The sequence below is a fragment of the Episyrphus balteatus genome, chromosome 3 (assembly GCF_945859705.1).
Source record: "Episyrphus balteatus chromosome 3, idEpiBalt1.1, whole genome shotgun sequence".
NCBI classification, from domain to species: domain Eukaryota; kingdom Metazoa; phylum Arthropoda; class Insecta; order Diptera; family Syrphidae; genus Episyrphus; species Episyrphus balteatus.
Genome location: NC_079136.1, coordinates 78,612,760 through 78,631,629, shown reverse-complemented (window position 1 = coordinate 78,631,629; position 18,870 = coordinate 78,612,760). Strand labels below are relative to the sequence as shown.

Here is an 18,870-nt window from a genome sequence, read left to right as displayed (position 1 = left end):
GTTATATGTTTTGAAGTCATAAAAATTAAGGCTTGGCCACACCGGAGGGTATGCGGTAGCGGTACGGGTAGCGGTAACGATATTTGCATGAAAAAAATTCAACATCTGAACGTTGGTATGTCAGTTTGGAATTTTTTTCATACAATACCGTTACCTCTACCCGTACCGCTACCGCATACCCTCGGGTGTGGCCAAGCCTTTAAGGGTTTTGCTTTATCTTATATTCTATTCGAATTCTATTTTCTACCGTTTTCGAATCTTAGCTGCTCCGAATTTCGTTTTCGAACACATTTTGCGGATTCATAGGAGTTTCGAAAAACGGGCGGATCTACAATCATACAAATTTTTGCCGTTTTCAATCCGGGTAGCAATTTGCTACCGGAAAACAATATTCTCAAACAAAAAAGTCGAATGGAAATCAGACCAAGCGTTTTCAATCCGCACCGATTCAATTTTCGTATCCGTTTTCAAATTCGAACGAATATTAGAACAGCCGTGATAGAATGAAAGAAGGAAATTCTGAGAAAGAGCTTCTCAAAGCTCAGCTAAAGGAACACATTTCAACTGGACTTGACCCATTATTATTCTGAACGCTTCATTTTACGTTCGTGGGCTTGGGCTATTGAAATCTTCGGGACGAAAAATCATTGTCGGTTAAAATGTAAATCTTATCGATAACTACAAGTAGTTTATATTTATTTTATATTGAAACCAATTATGATTTTTAGCCTGGAAGGTTTTCAACCTTCCTAGTAAATTGAAGGTTTGGTTGTGAGAGCCTGTACAGAAATAAAATATCTGTATCTAAAATGATTTAAATATTTTCGTTTTATTGTTTTTTGTTCATGCTTTTTTTTGTTTTTTTTTTTTCTTTTCAAGATCAAAAAAAGTTTTTTTTTGTTTTTGTTTTCGATTTGTTTTTTTATTATACAGACTGTCCATTTAAGTTCATAAACGCACTTATATTGGGACATTTATCTAATTTCTCGGCATCAATTTGAAAAACCTTGGACATTCGTCGCCAAGTCTGTGCATCGAAATAATAAAAGGTTCCACGTTCTTTTGTACCATTTTTTTCATATTGATTAAGTCCCGGAATTCGAGTAATCCAAATTTTCTCTTCTATGTGATACCGCCATTCACGATTATGTCTGTAAAATAATTATAATTATTATTACTGGAAAAATGTGTGTTAAATAAATTTTAATTTACAATTCAGCAGCGGCCATTAATTGCATAACATCACCAATATTCGTGTAAAATAAAAAGAATAACAGGTCTTCTTGCAGTTTTTTAAGAACAGGGTGCGACAGTTTGTCTCTTATCGCAAAGTTGATCAAGTATTCGGGCGGGACGCTATAATCAACATCTTGTGCTCTGAAAACAAAATTTAAAAAATAAGAACAATGTTAATGTGAGAACAAATAAAATTAAATTTTTATTTAAAAAGTAAGCAAATAAAATGATCTCGAAGTCAGTCCAAAAAAAAAATCCTAAAAACTGTTCTTGTCAAATTCACAAAAATTTTAACACGCAAATCTTAACTAGATTTGTCTGTATTGAAAAACACCCCCAGATCTTCTATATATCAATAACATAGAGTGAGTTACTGCAACCACTCTTGGAAAAAGTCTAGGTCACCGAATGTTTCTCCAAAGTTAATAGTCCAGTAAATAAAGGAGTTTTACCCTACAAAAGGTCCGGTAGTTCTAAATTTTTGATATGTTCTTAGGTATGGTTAGTAGATATAAAAACCAAATTTCCACAACCACGCCCCCTCCGCCCCCTTCAGCATCACCAAAAAACCATAGAAATCTGGCACTTTTTTCATTTTTATGCCCCTAACTTTCTTCTGGTGCATTTTATTGAAAAAAAGTTGTTAGTAGACTTGTAGAAAACATAATTTCCTACAAAAATGACTTTGGAAGTATTTTTATACAACCAAAAACAACGAAGTTATGAAGCTTCCAAATACATGTAAAATTTCGGATTTTGCAATATTTTCAGTTTCTTGTCACTTAACATTGCTATAACTCTTTAACAAATGACTTTAACGCAAAAGTCTTCACAATCAATCTTATAGACAATTTAATTAACTAAAATAAAATATAAACCACTTTGATTTTGTGAATCAAATAACCGAGTTAGGGCTAAAATATTAAAAAAGTATTTTTGATAGTTTTCGAAAATTTTTTAACTATCCATTAAATGAAGGATTTGTATCCCATAAAAAGTCGGGTGGTTCTTATTCTATATTTAATCAGGTTTTAATGGTAGATTGAAAAAAAAATTCATAGCCACGCCCCCTCCGCCCCCTTAACCATACTCCAAAAACCAATTCTGCATTTTTTCAGTTTTATGCCCGTAGCTTCCTTCTGGTCATTTAAATGTGAAAAATTAATGTGCAAAATTGTAGAACACAAAATTTTCTACAACTTGCACATCCAATATCCACCAAACTAAGAATTTTTCAAAAAAGTTACAATTTCCGATTTTCTTTATTTTCAGTTTCTTACCTGTTTACAGCGCTACAACTTCCTAATTTTTAATTTTTAGCCAAAAATCCTTTTGTAGGGAATTCATTTTCATGAATACAACTTTTATCTTTTGATAAGAACCTAGTTTAATATCTCATGCGCTTATAAAGCGGTGGGCTATGAGTGGACGAAGGTAAAAGAATTGGGGTGTGAGGGGCAGGGGTAGCAGGTGGGGAAATATAGGAGTAATAGGTGGAGTTGAAGATGGCGAATTATGAGAAAATTTGGCTTCGTTGAATTTTTCTTCAAATTGATCGATGATATCTGATCTTCTTCGTCGTCGTCTTCATAAAAAATTCATGTGGACGATTTTGACAGGATTGTCCACAGCAAAACTTACAGAATGTGAACATTTAAGTCCCTCTTTCCTGCATCTGCCAGCTCCCATGCATCTAGGCACATAGGTATTTGCATGACACAGCTTTCATCAATTTTTGGGGAGCAGGATCTTGTACAGTTTTAATGGACTGCAATACGTGGCATCCTCTCGTCCAGCCCCATTCCAGATGATTTTTCTCAATACCCATCCACGCCATGATCTGAAGATAAGTCCGGAGGAAATGAAAGTGTGCTGCATCTGTTGTAGGCGGTAGTTTGCACAAATTAAGTTTTGTTGAACTGCTCATAAATTTGAAATATCGAAGAGAGCTTAGAGATTGACCACTGTCCTCTCCATATAATATAAACAAGATATGTTCTTCCGCCTCCGATACTTTCTGAACTCTGGCATATGGGTCCTTAACTTCTCTGCAGCTTCAAGTGCAGAGGGGTTTTTGAAACATTTTGCAAAATTTGTTTTTTTCCGAAAACAAAGATGTTTGAGGTGGTGTCACATTCACTTATGGCATGAATGAGTAAGACGTTCTCCATAGAATTGAATGTGAAAAATGAGAATTCATCCAGATAAATTGATCCTCCCAGGTTTTCGAAGGTACACGTTATCGGCCCTAGGTAAAGTAAGTCGATGTCTTCCTCAAAAATCTTTGAAGCTCTATGGTATAGATACTAATTCTGGCGCAACTGGAAGAAAGCATCCGTACGTTCGAGTTGAATCAGGGGTGGTTGTGGTTGCATGATAGTAGAAACTTCAAGTAGCTGCGCCTCGTGGAGACTTGATGAAAAGCCAAGGGATTTAATCATATCAATGAGAAGCTTAGAAAGGGGGGAAAGGAAGGATCGGGGACGAGCAGCAGCTATAACAGCATGGGATAAGGCCAAACATTTCCTTTTCCATTTATCCAAAGGGCCACTCTTATTCTTCAGTATTACAGTTTCAAAAAAAGGATGGGTACTCATCTGTATTAGACCGAATGACTTCCAAAACTGTGCTGCTTTGACTACTCTCAACCTTTTAACCTTCTCCATACTTCTTATCAAAACAGGATTTGACTGTGCTATTATCAATTTTATAATCACCCGTATTGTGATTTACAACTGTCAATCGATTTTTGATAAATACTGGATTTGGGATGGTTAGGAATACAAATTTGAAAAAATTAGGACTTATTTTTCCTGATTTGGAACCATTCTAGGGAGCGTCCCCAATTTTGTATTTCTAAGGAGCACCCTATTGTATATAGCAATAAGGCTGAACCTCCTTCGATCGTACTTGTCAACTCATCAACTCATGTATGAAACTTCATAAAACTGAAAAATGCAGAATTGGTTTTTGGAGTATGGTTAAGGGGGCGGAGGGGGCGTGGCTATGAATTTTTTTTCAATCTACCATTAAAACCTGATTAAATATAGAATAAGAACCACCCGACTTTTTATGGGATACAAATCCTTCATTTAATGGATAGTTAAAAAATTTTCGAAAACTATCAAAAATACTTTTTTACTATTTTAGCCCTAACTCGGTTATTTGATTCATAAAATCAAAGTGGTTTATATTTTATTTTAGGTAATTAAATTGTCTATAAGATTGATTGTGAAGACTTTTGCGTAAAAGTCAATTGTTAAAGAGTTATAGCACTGTTAAGTGACAAGAAACTGAAAATATTGCAAAATCCGAAATTTTACATGTTTTTGGAAGCTTCATAACTTCGTTGTTTTTGGTTGTATAAAAATACTACCAAGGACATTTTTGTAGGAAATTATGTTTTCTACAAGTCTACCAACAACTATTTTTCAATAAAATGCACCAGAAGAAAGTTATGGGCATAAAAGTGAAAAAAGAGCCAGATTTCTATGGTTTTTTGGTGATGCTGAAGGGGGCGGAGGGGGCGTGGTTGTGGAAATTGGGTTTTTCTATCTACTAACCATACCTAACAACATATCAAAAATTTAGAACTACCGGACCTTTTGTAGGGTAACCCCCTTTTTTTTAGCTTCATTTATTGGACTATAAGGGAATGATCGGCAAGCAGATTTAAAAAAACGAAGGCCTGGCGCGAAAGCTAGAGGAGGATTTGCGTTTTGCTTGTAATATTAGTTAAAATTCATCCTTAATATCTGGGAGCCACACTTGATGCCGAAGAAGAATCATGGGTTCAAATTCCAAGTCTTGCATGTACAGGACTACATACTGTCACCAAATGTGTTTTTATTGGTAAAAAAAGAGATACACTCCGCGCAGTCTTGACAGGAAACGGGGCAATTTGATGGATTCTAAAATCTAAGCTGAAACATCTACAAAGATTACGCTTGACGGAAAATTAAAAAAAACTTATTTAAAAAAAAACTATCAAACAAATTCGTCTGTTTCCTCAACTTCTGGTTCTTGTTAAAAAAAAAACAAGACTTCAGGCGGAAATAATTTTAATTATCTTCGAACCTTTGTTTTTATTTATACACAGGGTGTCCCAAAAGTCAACGTGCAAACGAAAATCCGTAAAAGAATAAGTCGTGACAATTATCATAACAATAAAAAAAACACAGCCATGTATTTTATGAATTATGGGCATTCGAAAATACAATCGAAAAAATGATCACCAGTTTTAAAGAAAATACCACTTTTTTCCAACGAAGTACTCAAACATTTTACATGACTCTAATTCAATAGACTGAAGTGTAAACAAAATGTACTACGAAATTTTAGCGAGTTACTTTAAAAGTTGGCGTGTTTAATTCTCGTTTCAAAATGGTATAAAGTTTTGGAGAATATTTCATAAATAACAGAACCAAAAATGTTTTTCTTAAGTATTTCGATTGTTTTAATTATATAATTTTTAAAGAAGCTTAATAAATGCTTACAAAAGTAATTACTGGTAGGCTACGTTTAATCATAGGTTTATGAAATGAAAATAGTGGAAAAAGTTCCAAATTATTCAGATAGATTAATTCAAACAAATGGGATAGAGACGAATTGTCTTCTAAACAAATCAAAACTATGAAAATCATAGTTTTGATTTTATATTATATTATATTATATATATTATATTATCGTTTCATCTATGGAAACCCTTAAAGAAGCTCTAATTTATAAATTGTGCCTAATAGCTTGGGTACACTGCAAGTATTCATTCCACAATACATGATTTTAAGACCAGTTTCAAGAAACACAATGGTTAAGTTAGTTAGTACAAATGCTCAAACAGAGCTTAAAAGATCGTTTACCTGCAGTGTGTCCAGTATTTATTGAAATTTATTGCTTAGTTACCAAAAAAAAATTACAAAAAAAAAAACACAGACAAGAAACAACGGTTAAATGAAAAAGTTTTGGAGAATATTTCATAAATAACAGAACCAAAAATGTTTTTCTTAAGTATTTCGATTGTTTTAATTATATAATTTTTAAAGAAGCTTAATAAATGCTAACAAAAGTAATTACTGGTAGGCTACGTTTAATCATAGGTTTATGAAATGAAAATAGTGGAAAAAGTTCCAAATTATTCAGATAGATTAATTCAAACAAATGGGATAGAGACGAATTGTCTTCTAAACAAATCAAAACTATGAAACTCATAGTTTTGATTTTATATTATATTATATTATATATATTATATTATCGTTTCATCTATGGAAACCCTTAAAGAAGCTCTAATTTATAAATTGTGCCTAATAGCTTGGGTACACTGCAAGTATTCATTCCACAATACATGATTTTAAGACCAGTTTCAAGAAACACAATGGTTAAGTTAGTTAGTACAAATGCTCAAACAGAGCTTAAAAGATCGTTTACCTGCAGTGTGTCCAGTATTTATTGAAATTTATTGCTTAGTTACCAAAAAAAAATTACAAAAAAAAAAAAAACACAGACAAGAAACAACGGTTAAATGAAAAACTAACCTGCAGGGCTGATCCGCAAAAGGTCCAGCGAATGTTGGATGCAAGTTCTCTTGAGAATTCAAATTTAACCCCAGGCCAGTTAAATCCTGTCCCATGGCTAAACTCACTAGATTCGGATCAGATTCAGCTGCCCGAATAAATGTCAACAAACCCACCATTCCAAATTGGTTATTCACCATTGTCGCTGGGATGTTTGTGACTTTGCCTATTAAATAAAAAATTTGTAATTAACATACATATATAAATTCGAAATTAATTAATGAATCAATTATTACCATCAGGCGACGTTTGTACTCCTCTTTTCACAATTTTATCATTGTTGGAATTGTCGTTTTGGTGATCCATACCACCGCCAACGCTCAAGCCGCTACCCACAATTGAGTTCATAGATTTTTCCGTTCCATCTAGATTATTTTCCGAGAGACCGGCATTCGTTGTACCGTCGGAATTCTGAGTGCCAGGGAGCGCAGGAAAATCTTCATTTGACATTGTAAACTCTGATTGTTCAGATGTTGGTTGTTTAACCATCCCAACTGCAAGAAAACGAAATAAACTTGATTGTTGCATTTCGCTGCCTATAGAAGTGAAGGGTAGTATTTAAATATAAGTTAATTTTATTGTGCCTTCTTATTATAACGATATTGCATTTGATCCAAAACCAAAAAAAAAAAAAAAAAAAAAACTACAAGAAAGTAATTTTTTGCGAATAACGAACATGCAAACTAAGGAAAAGAGTGTTCATAAAGAAGTAGACAGCAAAAGACTTTATTCAATTTGTGTTTTCTATGTTCTAACAATTAGATCCTAAAAGATTTTCAACAGTTTATCGGTATTTTCAGAAAATCTTCTCATATCAAAATTTGCAAAATAAAAATCAATTCATAGGTACATACATATATCCACTTACAGTGATGTTCGAAAAATTTTGATCAAACATTTTATTAACCTTTTAAAGGCACAGTTCTTGAAATTCATGAGACCTATGGGTTTTTTTCTTTTGCACCAGGTAACGAAATATGCATAAAAGTCAATGTTGTAAACGACCCGAATTAATTTAGTGAAAAAAGTGGGAAAAATCAGTTCGAAGTGCAAAGCTAATGTTTTGTGTATATGAGGTCTTAATTTAACAACAAGTAAAATTTCTAAAGCTGCGTCCACATAATGTCGATCAACCCTGTATTTTTACTTGCTCTTTAGGGCAAGTATTGGTTTCGTGTCGAAAAAAAATTAAAAAATGATGGAGAACTCCGAAAAAGTGGGCCCGGCAATTCCGTCCGTCCGTCTGTGCGTCCATCTGTACACATTTAGACAGCCTAAACGGGTGGACGGATTATCTTCAAATTTGGTACAGGTGATTTTAATAGAATTCTGAAAGTTGTTTTTTTTTTGTTTTTTTTATATCTCGCTTAGAAAGCGTACCTCCCATACAAATTTTGCAATTTAAACCAAATATCTCGAAAACGGCTCTAACGATTTTGATTAAACTTTGCAGACGTAATATTCAAAGCGATTGCAATAAAACTGCATTTTTATTTATTTCCATAAAAGTCAGACAAAAATGTTTTTTTATTTAACAAAATTTTGCCCTAAATGTCGGCTCAACAAAATTTCTTTAAAATTATATTGAGACAGCTCTTACAATCTACAAGTAAACTAACATAAAAGTGTTTTGGACTGCAAGAGCATTTTATTTTAATAGTTGACGAGCATGCTACTCGTTTACACTCTCAGTTAAGTGTGGACGTGTTATTTTTTTTATGTTTACCGATTTCAATTGGGTTGCGTTCGGGTCAAAAAAAGTTGAGCAGCGCTATTGAGCAACACGTCCACATTTACTCCGCTTTGTTGTCCAAGCGTGTTGGTTATCACAAATCAACAAGTTTAAATGCTGTTCAACAATTTGTGGCATGGAATTTAAAAATTATAGTGAGACCGGTACTAAAAGCAGAAAGAAGGCCTCCAAATAAAGCATTTTTGTATGTTTTTGTATTTGTAAAATAATTTCGATGTGATTACTGGGCCTTCTTACAGTCCAGTGCCTTGTTATGTAACTTTTATCACTGGAGATACAATTTTTTAATGACTATAAAATCCATCTTATCTCATAAAAATTAAAGGAGTTTAGAGTTAAAGAACACGGGTACAGATCTCTATCCAATTGAGATTATCTGCTTGATTATGAAATTTAAGGTCAAATCTAAAGTCAATTGAAGACCTAAAAATTTACTTATCCGGACCTAGAACATGATGCCAGCATTCACATGGAAAAATCTCTCTAAGATGTGCAGCCAACAAAGAACGAGAGATAAAGAAACAATAAAAAGAAAGTTTTTTTCTGGGTATAATCACTTCTTGATATCGTGCCCGCGTGAGAAAAATTTAAACACTTTAAATGTAACGATTTAAACTGCATAATAAAACAAATCCTCATTAAAAAATATGTAGTTATTGCAACACATTTGACAAATTTCGAAAAATAAGTTTGACCAAAATTTTTTCGAACGGCACTATATGTAAACCTCTGCCTGTAAAAGGGTCTTCAAAAAACATTACTTTGAGAGTGTATTCCAACATAGTATTTGCATTATGTTTAGAAATCGTATGTGGTTGTTTTTTAATTTAACTCTTTCTCAAAATGACTTAGGTATATTGCTGTCTGAACCTATTTTTCTTCTTCATTTTCTAACAGTTGTAAAACTATATCGGATAAGTTTTCCAATTGGCCGTTAATGTGACTTCACTTAGATACCGGAACCGAAATAATAAAGAAAATTTTCTAGTTTGGTATAGGATAGCTCGAAACTTGTTGTTTAGATAGGAAATATGTACCACTGAAAGCCAGTGTCGAGATTTAGCTATTTTGGAGAGTGAAGTGAGTCGACTCGCCAACTCGTCCTACTCATCTCACTTCACTCACAAAATCGATTTTGCTATTTCAGCGGAATGAGTAAGTTCGAATTTAGTTTCGAACTCTTCATTAATGTCATCTTTGTATATACATAATGTTATTTTAAACGTCATTCGGCTTTTCAAATATGGAAAATAATAAATGAAATGTTTATTTTGTGGATTTTTATGTTTACCATTAAAATTTTTCCAAAATATTTGGTAAAAAAAAGTGGAGAAAACGAGATTTAAAAAAAAGCTCTCATAGAAAAAATAAACGAAACATTCTTGATATGGGTGCAATGAAATGTTAATATTTCCACATTTACGCGCTGCACTTTTCAGACAAGGGTCTCATTAGAATTGTAATACATAATATTATTGAACAAAAAAAAATCGCAAACAAAATCAATATGGCTACCTTCAAACGCTAATAACATAATAGTCCGAGAGCTGGCACCAATTTTTGGGTAGGTATTTGAGGGAAGCTAAAAAATTGTCATATAGCTCTTCTACTACTGCCCAACATGAAACTGCAGACCTGGCTGCGGGGTAGCGGGTCTAAATCAACAGATACGTTTTTAAAAATATTTTTCTTATTTTTCCAAATTTACTTTTTTAAAGTTTTTTTTTTTAAGATTTTACCTGGTGAAGGTTTTTTCAAGTACATACCACAAAATGTATGAGTTGATTGGTGAACCTGTGAAGCACTTTTTTATTTATTACTATTTTCTTGATAAGAAAACATTAATAAAACAATATGTACACTACACAAAAAACTTGACCTCAAAGTCAAAAATTAGCATGGGTAAGATAAAATGAACAGATTAAAAAATTAATATCTGATCAACCAAAGTAGATATTAACATTTCTTAAACGCATTTATAAAGAATAACATTTCTTCTAAAAATAAAGACCTTTACCAAGTGTCTACCAATAGTATTAACAGAGAAATGATCATTTACATGAGTAAAGGTATACCAAAGTAAGCGTATTCTTAAATCGATGATAAAGTCCCGACTAAATGGACTGGCTTATTTTCTCCCGTATTCTCCTTACATCAAACTACAACATATGTAAATTTCACATTGCCTCAAATACATTTTTGGAAAAATAAGAAAAATATTTTTAAAAACGTATAATGTTGATTTAGACCCGCTACCCCGCAGCCAGGTCTGCAGTTTTATGTTGGGCAGTAGTAGAAGACAATTTTCAGCTTACCTCTAATACCTACCTAAAAATTGATGCCAGCTCTCCTACTATAAGAACGCCGCAACTTGCTAAATAGAGCTGCGGATAGAATTTTCACAAGATATATGTATTAGTTTCTTTTTTCTTTATCTTGGTACGTGCATAAAGCTTGGTTCAATGTTGATATTTGGGAAATCCAATTGCGGATAGCTTTACCAAATAAACATAGCTATTGTTACACTAGTTATACGGTCATGTAATCTGGCCATATGATACATTATTTTAAAGTATTTTATAATGCCAAATGAAATGAGACCCCAAACGACCAACCTAAAAAAGTTAACAATCCTTCTTATGAAAAGATGAATGTTTTTTTGAGTTGGGGTGAGCGGGATTAGAAGCAACTGGGGTAAGAAATAAAAGCTAAAACAAACACTGTTCCGCTGAGAATTAAGAATTCCGCGAAAGAGACAAATATCCGTCTTTTCCATAGCATAGGCCTATATCCTTCAGTTACTAATTAAAAAAAAAACACGACTTTACTGATTTCCATTCGAATTCTATTTTCTCCCGTTTTCGAAAATTTTGTTACTCCGAATTCCGTATTGAAACACATTTTGCGGATTCATAGGTTGGTGGAGTAACTAAAGCAAATTATTAGGGAACAGCTCTGATTTTGATGATCTTTTTTTTCAAAAGTCGGTAATTAAAAAAACTTTAAGTAAGAAAAAGACAATCTTCCATCGTTTAAGCGATAAATGCAATTTTCTCACAAACTGACTTCAAACACAAAAAAAAAAATTGAACTCAACGGCAATACCTACAATATTTGCATACACGTTTCTAAAAAGCCAGAATCTCATTTTTATCTGTAAAACTTAAATCCACTAAATTTAATCAAGAGTTTTTGAAAGAATGGCGCTCAACTCAGAATTTTGGAAAAAAAACATTATTAGAAAATTTTAAATGACTTTTTTTCAAACTTTTTCGTAGTAAATATTATTTTTAAAATTTTTGGACATAAATATTATCAGTTAAATTTCGAAGAGGAAAAGGTAATTATATATTACAGTTTTAAAAAAAATTAAATTACTTCAATTTCATGGGATTCTTTTGATAAAAACTGAATTTTTGCATTGAAATAATTAATTTTCTCAAAGACTTTGGCAAATAAGAACTTTAAATTTTTGTTATTTAACTTTCAACAATAATGGCTATTGAATGAAGAAAAAATAACTTTATATTTAAATGTTGAACTAAAAAAAAATTAAGTAATTTTTTTTTTTTTCAAAACTTCTAATTTTAATTTTTTAATTTTTTTCATAAACTGTAATACATATTGACATTTTCTTTTATAATTTCAAATCATAGTAAATGTGGCCAAACATTTTTTAAATAAATGCATTTCATATTACGAAAAAGTGTTAAAAAGGACATGTTAAAATTTGTTCAATAATTTTTTTTTTTAAATGAGTTTAATTACCATTTTTCAAAAACCATTTCCTCAATTAACTTAATTTTAATTTTACAAATATGAATAAGCTTCTAGATTTTAAAAATGTATATTTAAATATTGTAGGTGTTGCCGTTGTGTTCAAATATTTTTTTTTAGGTCAATTTGTAAGAAAATTGTATTATGTATTTATTGCCTAAACGATGGAAAACTGTCCTTCACTCTCATATAGTTGTTTTCCTTTAATTAACTGGACAATCTCTTGGCATTAGTAAATTTATGAAATTTAAGCAACATTTTTGAAAAAAAAATTTTTAGTTCACAAAATCTTCAAGTAAATTTAAAAAATCAAAACGGCAACAGCAGCAATTTTTAATCTATAGACTTACAAGTATTTTTAATTACCGACTTTTGAAAAAAAAGATCATCAAAAGCAGAGCTGTTCGGCCGGGTTCCCTAATATTGCCACTTTTTGAGCTTTAGTTACTCCACTAGGTGTTTCGAAAAAAGAACGGATCTACAATCCGACAAATTTTTGCCGTTTTCAATCCGGGTAGCAATTTGTGACACTCTTAGCGTATAATCCGATAAAATTTCAGTTAATGCTAACATACTAGTCACAAAATAAATTTTAAAGCTATTATTAAAAATTAAAATTAATTAAAAACTAAATTAAAAAAATGCACGCTAGTTTGAATTTTTCTTATTTTAACAAAAAAAAGGCAAAAAGTTATAATAAAATTTAAGTCTTATTTAAATAAAAACTATATTTTTCTACTAGTTTACTACATGTACATATGCCTATGGTGTTTGGTAGAAACAGATATTTATTAAGATATCATCTCTCTGAACCTGCGTTTTCGTGCTTAAGCATAAATTATAAAATATATACTAGAAGTATGAATTAGGTCGGATTCATAAATGTAAAAGTTCATCAACAAGCGGAAGTTAACGTTTCATTTATTCACGAAAATACTATCTGATAGGAAATTTGTCTGACTTTTTATAATTATTATTGCTGTTAGTTTTTTTTTCGAATTTAAACAAAATTTTCCAACATTTTCTTTAACATAAGCCAATATTGAGGGTTGTATTGTACATTTAAGAACTCTGGGGTCTACCATACACCATACATGTATGTAATATATTTTTATACAATAGAAGAAACTAACATAAATTGAAATAATACATGGCATAAAATACTAATAAAATTATTAGAAATGTATATACAATTACCCAAAACCATCAATATTAAATAATATAATTATATAAAATGAAAATCAAAATTATTTAAAATAAAAACAAAACACTATTGATCGACTTAAAAATATTCTTAAAATTATTATATGTAGAAAAGGTATCATTGAAAAACTCACAAGAGGTAAAAAAATTACCATAAGGTTTACTTCCAGGAGGCTGGAGGGGATTCGTCTGAGGCAGTGATTGATCGTTCTGGCCACGAACATTCGTCAATGAGGGAAATTCTGAGAGATCAAGCAGTGGCGGTGTCGCTGTATCACCACTTCCACCAAAAACATTATGGAAATTATTAAGGGGATTTCCAGTTCCACCAGAACCGTAACCGCGGGTTGATTGCATGAATGATCCCATGTTCGACTAAAAATTGAGAAAAAAAAAATAAATATCAATGTTCTTTAAGAGAATTATTTATTTGATGTTTACCACCATTGGACCACCACTTAATCCTTGCATGGTGCGCCTTTCAACAAATTGCCTTTGATTGAATATATTTGGCCGACCACTGCTTGATAACGCCGGACCTCCAACGGATAGCTGGGCATTACGGTTTGGAGAAAGTTGCGGTTGTTGCGATTGCCCATAATTTGCTCCGCCTATAGGTAGTTGAAGTCCTTTGAAAAAAAGAAGATTCAATTAAATTACTACTACTACTACTATTTTAAGCTAGTAAATAACCTACCCGTTGGAAACATTCCTGATGTAGGTGTCACATGGCCAGATAACGAACTACCACCGAAACCACCACCCGTACTTCGACCAATTGACGAGTTAGCTATGCTTCTCGGAGGTTGTTGAAAGTTTAAATTCGCCATAACCTTAAAAAAAAGTTAAGAAAAATTTAATAAAATTGGTTAAACAACATACTTAACGGTATCCAAACCGTTCATACGGTTGATGCTAACTGACTCATATATTCTAATATTAAAATACAAATTACCTGTCTGAGAATTGCGCCCGCAGAAGAATCTTGTTGGTTGAAACGCAGGTCCACATCTGACAGTAACGCCATCCAAAGTTAAGTAAGAGACTAATATTAGACTCAAGTAGTTACGCAGGTTGTATTTGATTTGAATTTTTTGGGGATTGACTGAAAAATAAAGAAATATAAGTTAAAAAATTAAAAAAAAGAAGCTGGAACAACAAACAATTTATTAAAAGAAGAAAAAACTACTTCATCAACGGCAACATTAATATTACTTATAAAATAAGCATGAATATCAGTCTTAGAGCTCGAAGCAAATCTTTTGCGTAAAATCGAACCATATGAATGATAGAAATAGCAAAGTCATCGTGATAACGAGGACCTCGTCCATGAGTTCGAGCAGAGATATGTACAAGAAGCTTAAATTTCAGCTCAGTTCACTTTTGAGTTAGCTCTTTGTTGAACTTTTTGAACACTGAATTCACGGAATTATGGATCACGAATTGCCCAATTTGATACCACGAACATGCTTTAAACCACTATTCATCCTAATACATATTTTGTTTTCTTATTTCTAAGTCTGGGTGCTCCCATAAATATTCGAACGCATTTAAACCTGGCGATAGGTATAGCTGGTTGGAAAAAAACAAAAAAAGGAGAAAGTTTGGACGGACCGTAAAAACTTAAGGGAAAGAAAAAAAAAAACACAGAGCTTGGTCCTGGCTCTTGCGAGGAATTCTTCACATAGCCTCCAAGAGTATCATTGTCGGACATTCAAACTCGGCGGTAAAGTTTAAACTTTGTTCAGTTTTCCTCAGTGCGGTTGGCTTTAAAAATCGGAAACTTACCTCTTTAACCTTAATAAGCCTAAATATTATCATATGAGTTTTCTATTCGTTTTAAAGTATAAGTCCTGTTCGGGATAAAAAGTTTCATTCCGGAGGGAATCAAATTTGTGATCATATCAGGGTTTGAGGCTACTTCTCTATTGAGGAAGCATAGTGACTAGTTTAAAGTAAGTAAGTAAAAATTATTGAGAGCATCCCAGTTTTCGTATTGGCAAATGGATAGATAGATTAAAGATCCAATCACTGCTTTAACACAGCCAAGGGACAATTGAAGAGTTACAAATTATAGGATTGGCAAATGGTTCTCAGAGGTGTTTTCTCATTAACTGGGTTTGGTAGGCACAAGAAATTTACTGATATAACAAGGATCCGATGAGGCGATAATACACTGAGAAACAGGTCCAGAAGTCTTTTGGCTGGGAAAATTTTGTCCGAAATTCTAGTTGCTTTGTCGGCAAATTGTGTAAGATGGTTAATTTTAGTGAAGATCTTAGCACACATTTTTTTGGACGTTGTTTTTTATTTAAACTTATAAATTATATAGTGTTAACATTTTAAAGTTTTCTCTTATGACATGACAAAAGTCGTCTGCCAGATGGGACCATGGCTCATATGCAAAAAGAATTAGCTTAAGCTCTATCTCACTTTTCAGTACATTTTCTAGAGATTGAAAAAACTAACCAACTGGGTTACACTCCGGACAAAAAAATGTTTGTTATTGTATGTTTGTTTATTCTTTTAAAATTCAGCTTAGTTCTTTTGTTTTTTGCAAATTATTTGGTATTTGTATTTAGATAATGGTAATGAAGTGAATTAAAATTGATGTAGGTATTATTTGTTTGAACCAAAATCAAACAAAACAACTAAAGTGCTTAAAATATTGATTATTAAAGCAATGTCCTTAATTGTTTAAATAAACAAAATCTAATTACATATTAGCCGTGTTTTGGTTGTACTCAGTATTTTACGGAGTAAACATTTTATGTTGTAAACAACAACAAACGATTACTTTTACTCATATTTAATAATCCTTTATTGTTGAAGGCTCACAAATGTATAAGTTTAGAAAAATATTTTAACCCATAGAAATCAATTGTTGTTGTTTCCCGGCAAAACTTTTCTGAGTTAAGTACTGAGTTACCAATAAAACATGGCTATTATAAAACAAAATCAAAAGAAAATGTATTAAAGCTCAAACATTTATCATGTATTTACATTGGTATATAGGTACATAATATGGTTTTTTTTTATATTGTTTATTCTAAAAGCATACAAAAAATAAACATGGTTTAACTTACTCAATTGATTAATTTGATGTCGACAATAATAATAATAATCATTCAATGTTGAGCAAGTAGCGGACACCGCATTTAACATTCCAAACAACACTCTCGTCTGAAAGGATTTTTTCGTCGTATTTCGCCTTTATTTTTTCGTTCGACAGCGAAATTATTTTTAATCATTCATATACAACTTGAGATGAGTTATTTAATTTGTTTCTGGAATGTTTTTTTTTAAAAAGATTTTCTATTGTAATAAAAAAACACAGAAGAATAGGTAACAAACGAACGAAAGAAAGAAGAAAAAAAAAGGAAACACTTGATAGGTTGGAGCAAATCAGTGGAATAAGAAGCAATCTTTTTTTTTTACTTTTCTTTTTTTTTTCGTTTACTGAAGCTTTTTATATTTCGTATGCTTGGTTAAAAGTGAATTTTAAACAAATTTAGAAAAATCTTGTTTTTTTCTAAACAAATTTCTTAAATACTTTTGCATAAAAAGAAAGAAATTTGGAACAAGTTAAAAATGAATTATTTAAAGGGACAGCAAAAAGGTAATGCATATTTTCACACACAGCGAAATGGAGAAGATAAAAGAAGAAAGCCTTTGCGCACCAAGTTCTCTTCTTCTATATAAAAAAAAAAAACATAAAGGGAAATCTTTTTTTTTTTGCTATTGGCTTTCGGAATTGGTTCGAATGGACAGTGCGTCAACATGAGAGCACAAATTTCGCAACAACATAAATTTTGTTCAATTTCTTCAAATAAAAAACACAAATTTGTGTTTCAACACTTTCTTTAGCGTTGCATTATTTTTTTTTTCAAACTCTTGTAATTTTGACATTTCCCGCTGCTTTATTGGATCAATAGATGATACAGAAAAAGTACCCCAAGAGACTCCAAAAGCAAATCACTAGCTTCTTCGTTTTTTCATGCTTGCTCCTTGGTGGTTCCGTTTTTTTTATGTTTCTTACAAGAGCTCTCTCTCTCTCTTTGTTTAATAATTTTTTTTTTCTTTTTTGTTCGAACGAAAGGAAACTCACATATTTTTCTTTTGTATTTACACCGTTTTTGGATGGTGTGATGTTTTAGATTTTTATAAATCGAAAAAACTGAATTTGATTAAAATAATGAAGTAATATTTTTTTTTTTAAGAAAAAAGTATTTTAATGTATTTAAGGTTTTTTTTTATTCTACGATTGGGACAAAATTTGTACACCACTCTTCCGCAAAATTATAGCTCATAGCTCTAAACTAACACAGACAAAATTTTTGCATTGGAATGAGATGGTTGACAGTTGAAAATGTTTATGTATTCACTAATACTACTATATTTATGAAGTGACAGCCTTGTAATATGAGCTTTTTTTTAACAAAAAACGAAAATGGCGAAATGCCATCGAAAGAAAAATATTTTGAATAGTTTAAAGAATTACTTGATAAATATATTAATAAATATAGAATAGTTAAAAAAAGAAATTATGAAAATATATCATTTTTAATTCCAAATTTAATAAATAATAAATATTGGAAAAACATACAATTTTGGTAAGCTCTCTGGAAGTCTCAGATGTAGATGACACTGACAAACAATTATAGAGTTGAATCATTTAATTGAGTGCATTCAGCAAAGAATTATTAAAGATGTGATTTATACGGTGCGATTTTTGTCTGGGCACGACGATGAAAGTTTTTTTAAGCTGCGTCCACATTATGCTGATCAACACTTTTTTTTTTTAATTTATACTTCTTTTGCGGCGTTGGGATATGAAAATATACTTATTTAAAAAAAATTTAAAAGGGATTAGCAAGTAGCACCATCTAGTGCTCATAATTGTAGAACGGTTTTTTTTTTTTATGGTATGAACCTATTAAGTGAATTTCTGTGAGTGAGAAGTATAAAGGCTTGGCCACACCGGAGGGTATGCGGTAGAGGTACGGGTAGCGGTAACGATATTTGTATGAAAAAAATTCCACATCTGAACGTTGATTTGTCAGTTTGGAATTTTTTTCATACAAGTACCGTTACCTCTACCCGTACCGCTACCGCATACCCTCCGGTGTGGCCAAGCCTTACGGTTCGCGTACACTAAAACCGAATTATCGGCCGACATCGGGTCGGAACTACTCGGACGACTTTCTCGGACGATCGTCTGCATACACTGCTTCCGATCTAGGACGTCGCTGCCGGTCTGTAGTCTGATTTTGTGAAACTTAAAGTGCATATAATAATTGTTTTCAATGGAATATTTTGAAGAAATGTATA

General features: G+C 31.9%; 1 protein-coding gene across 10 annotated transcripts; it reads right to left on the bottom strand.

Moving 5' to 3' along the window:
* Positions 1 to 805: 805 nt before the first annotated feature.
* On the bottom strand, positions 806 to 18,249 carry LOC129914296 (regulator of gene activity). Of its 10 annotated transcripts, none has more exons than XM_055993471.1 (10): positions 17,648 to 17,860; positions 16,626 to 16,826; positions 14,495 to 14,644; positions 14,237 to 14,372; positions 13,984 to 14,168; positions 13,674 to 13,914; positions 7,043 to 7,342; positions 6,768 to 6,972; positions 1,213 to 1,377; positions 806 to 1,151 (listed from the first exon to the last, which is right to left on the bottom strand). In XM_055993471.1, the coding sequence occupies exons 3-10, from the start codon at positions 14,564 to 14,566 to the stop codon at positions 926 to 928; spliced, it is 1,530 nt and encodes a 509-aa protein (XP_055849446.1). In that variant the 5' UTR covers positions 14,567 to 14,644; positions 16,626 to 16,826; positions 17,648 to 17,860; the 3' UTR covers positions 806 to 925. The 10 variants fall into 10 exon arrangements, with proteins under 10 accessions (XP_055849446.1, XP_055849451.1, XP_055849442.1 ...); XM_055993476.1 differs by having other exon boundaries at positions 7,043 to 7,300; positions 13,692 to 13,914; XM_055993467.1 differs by having other exon boundaries at positions 13,981 to 14,168; positions 17,648 to 17,858.
* Positions 18,250 to 18,870: the final 621 nt, after the last annotated feature.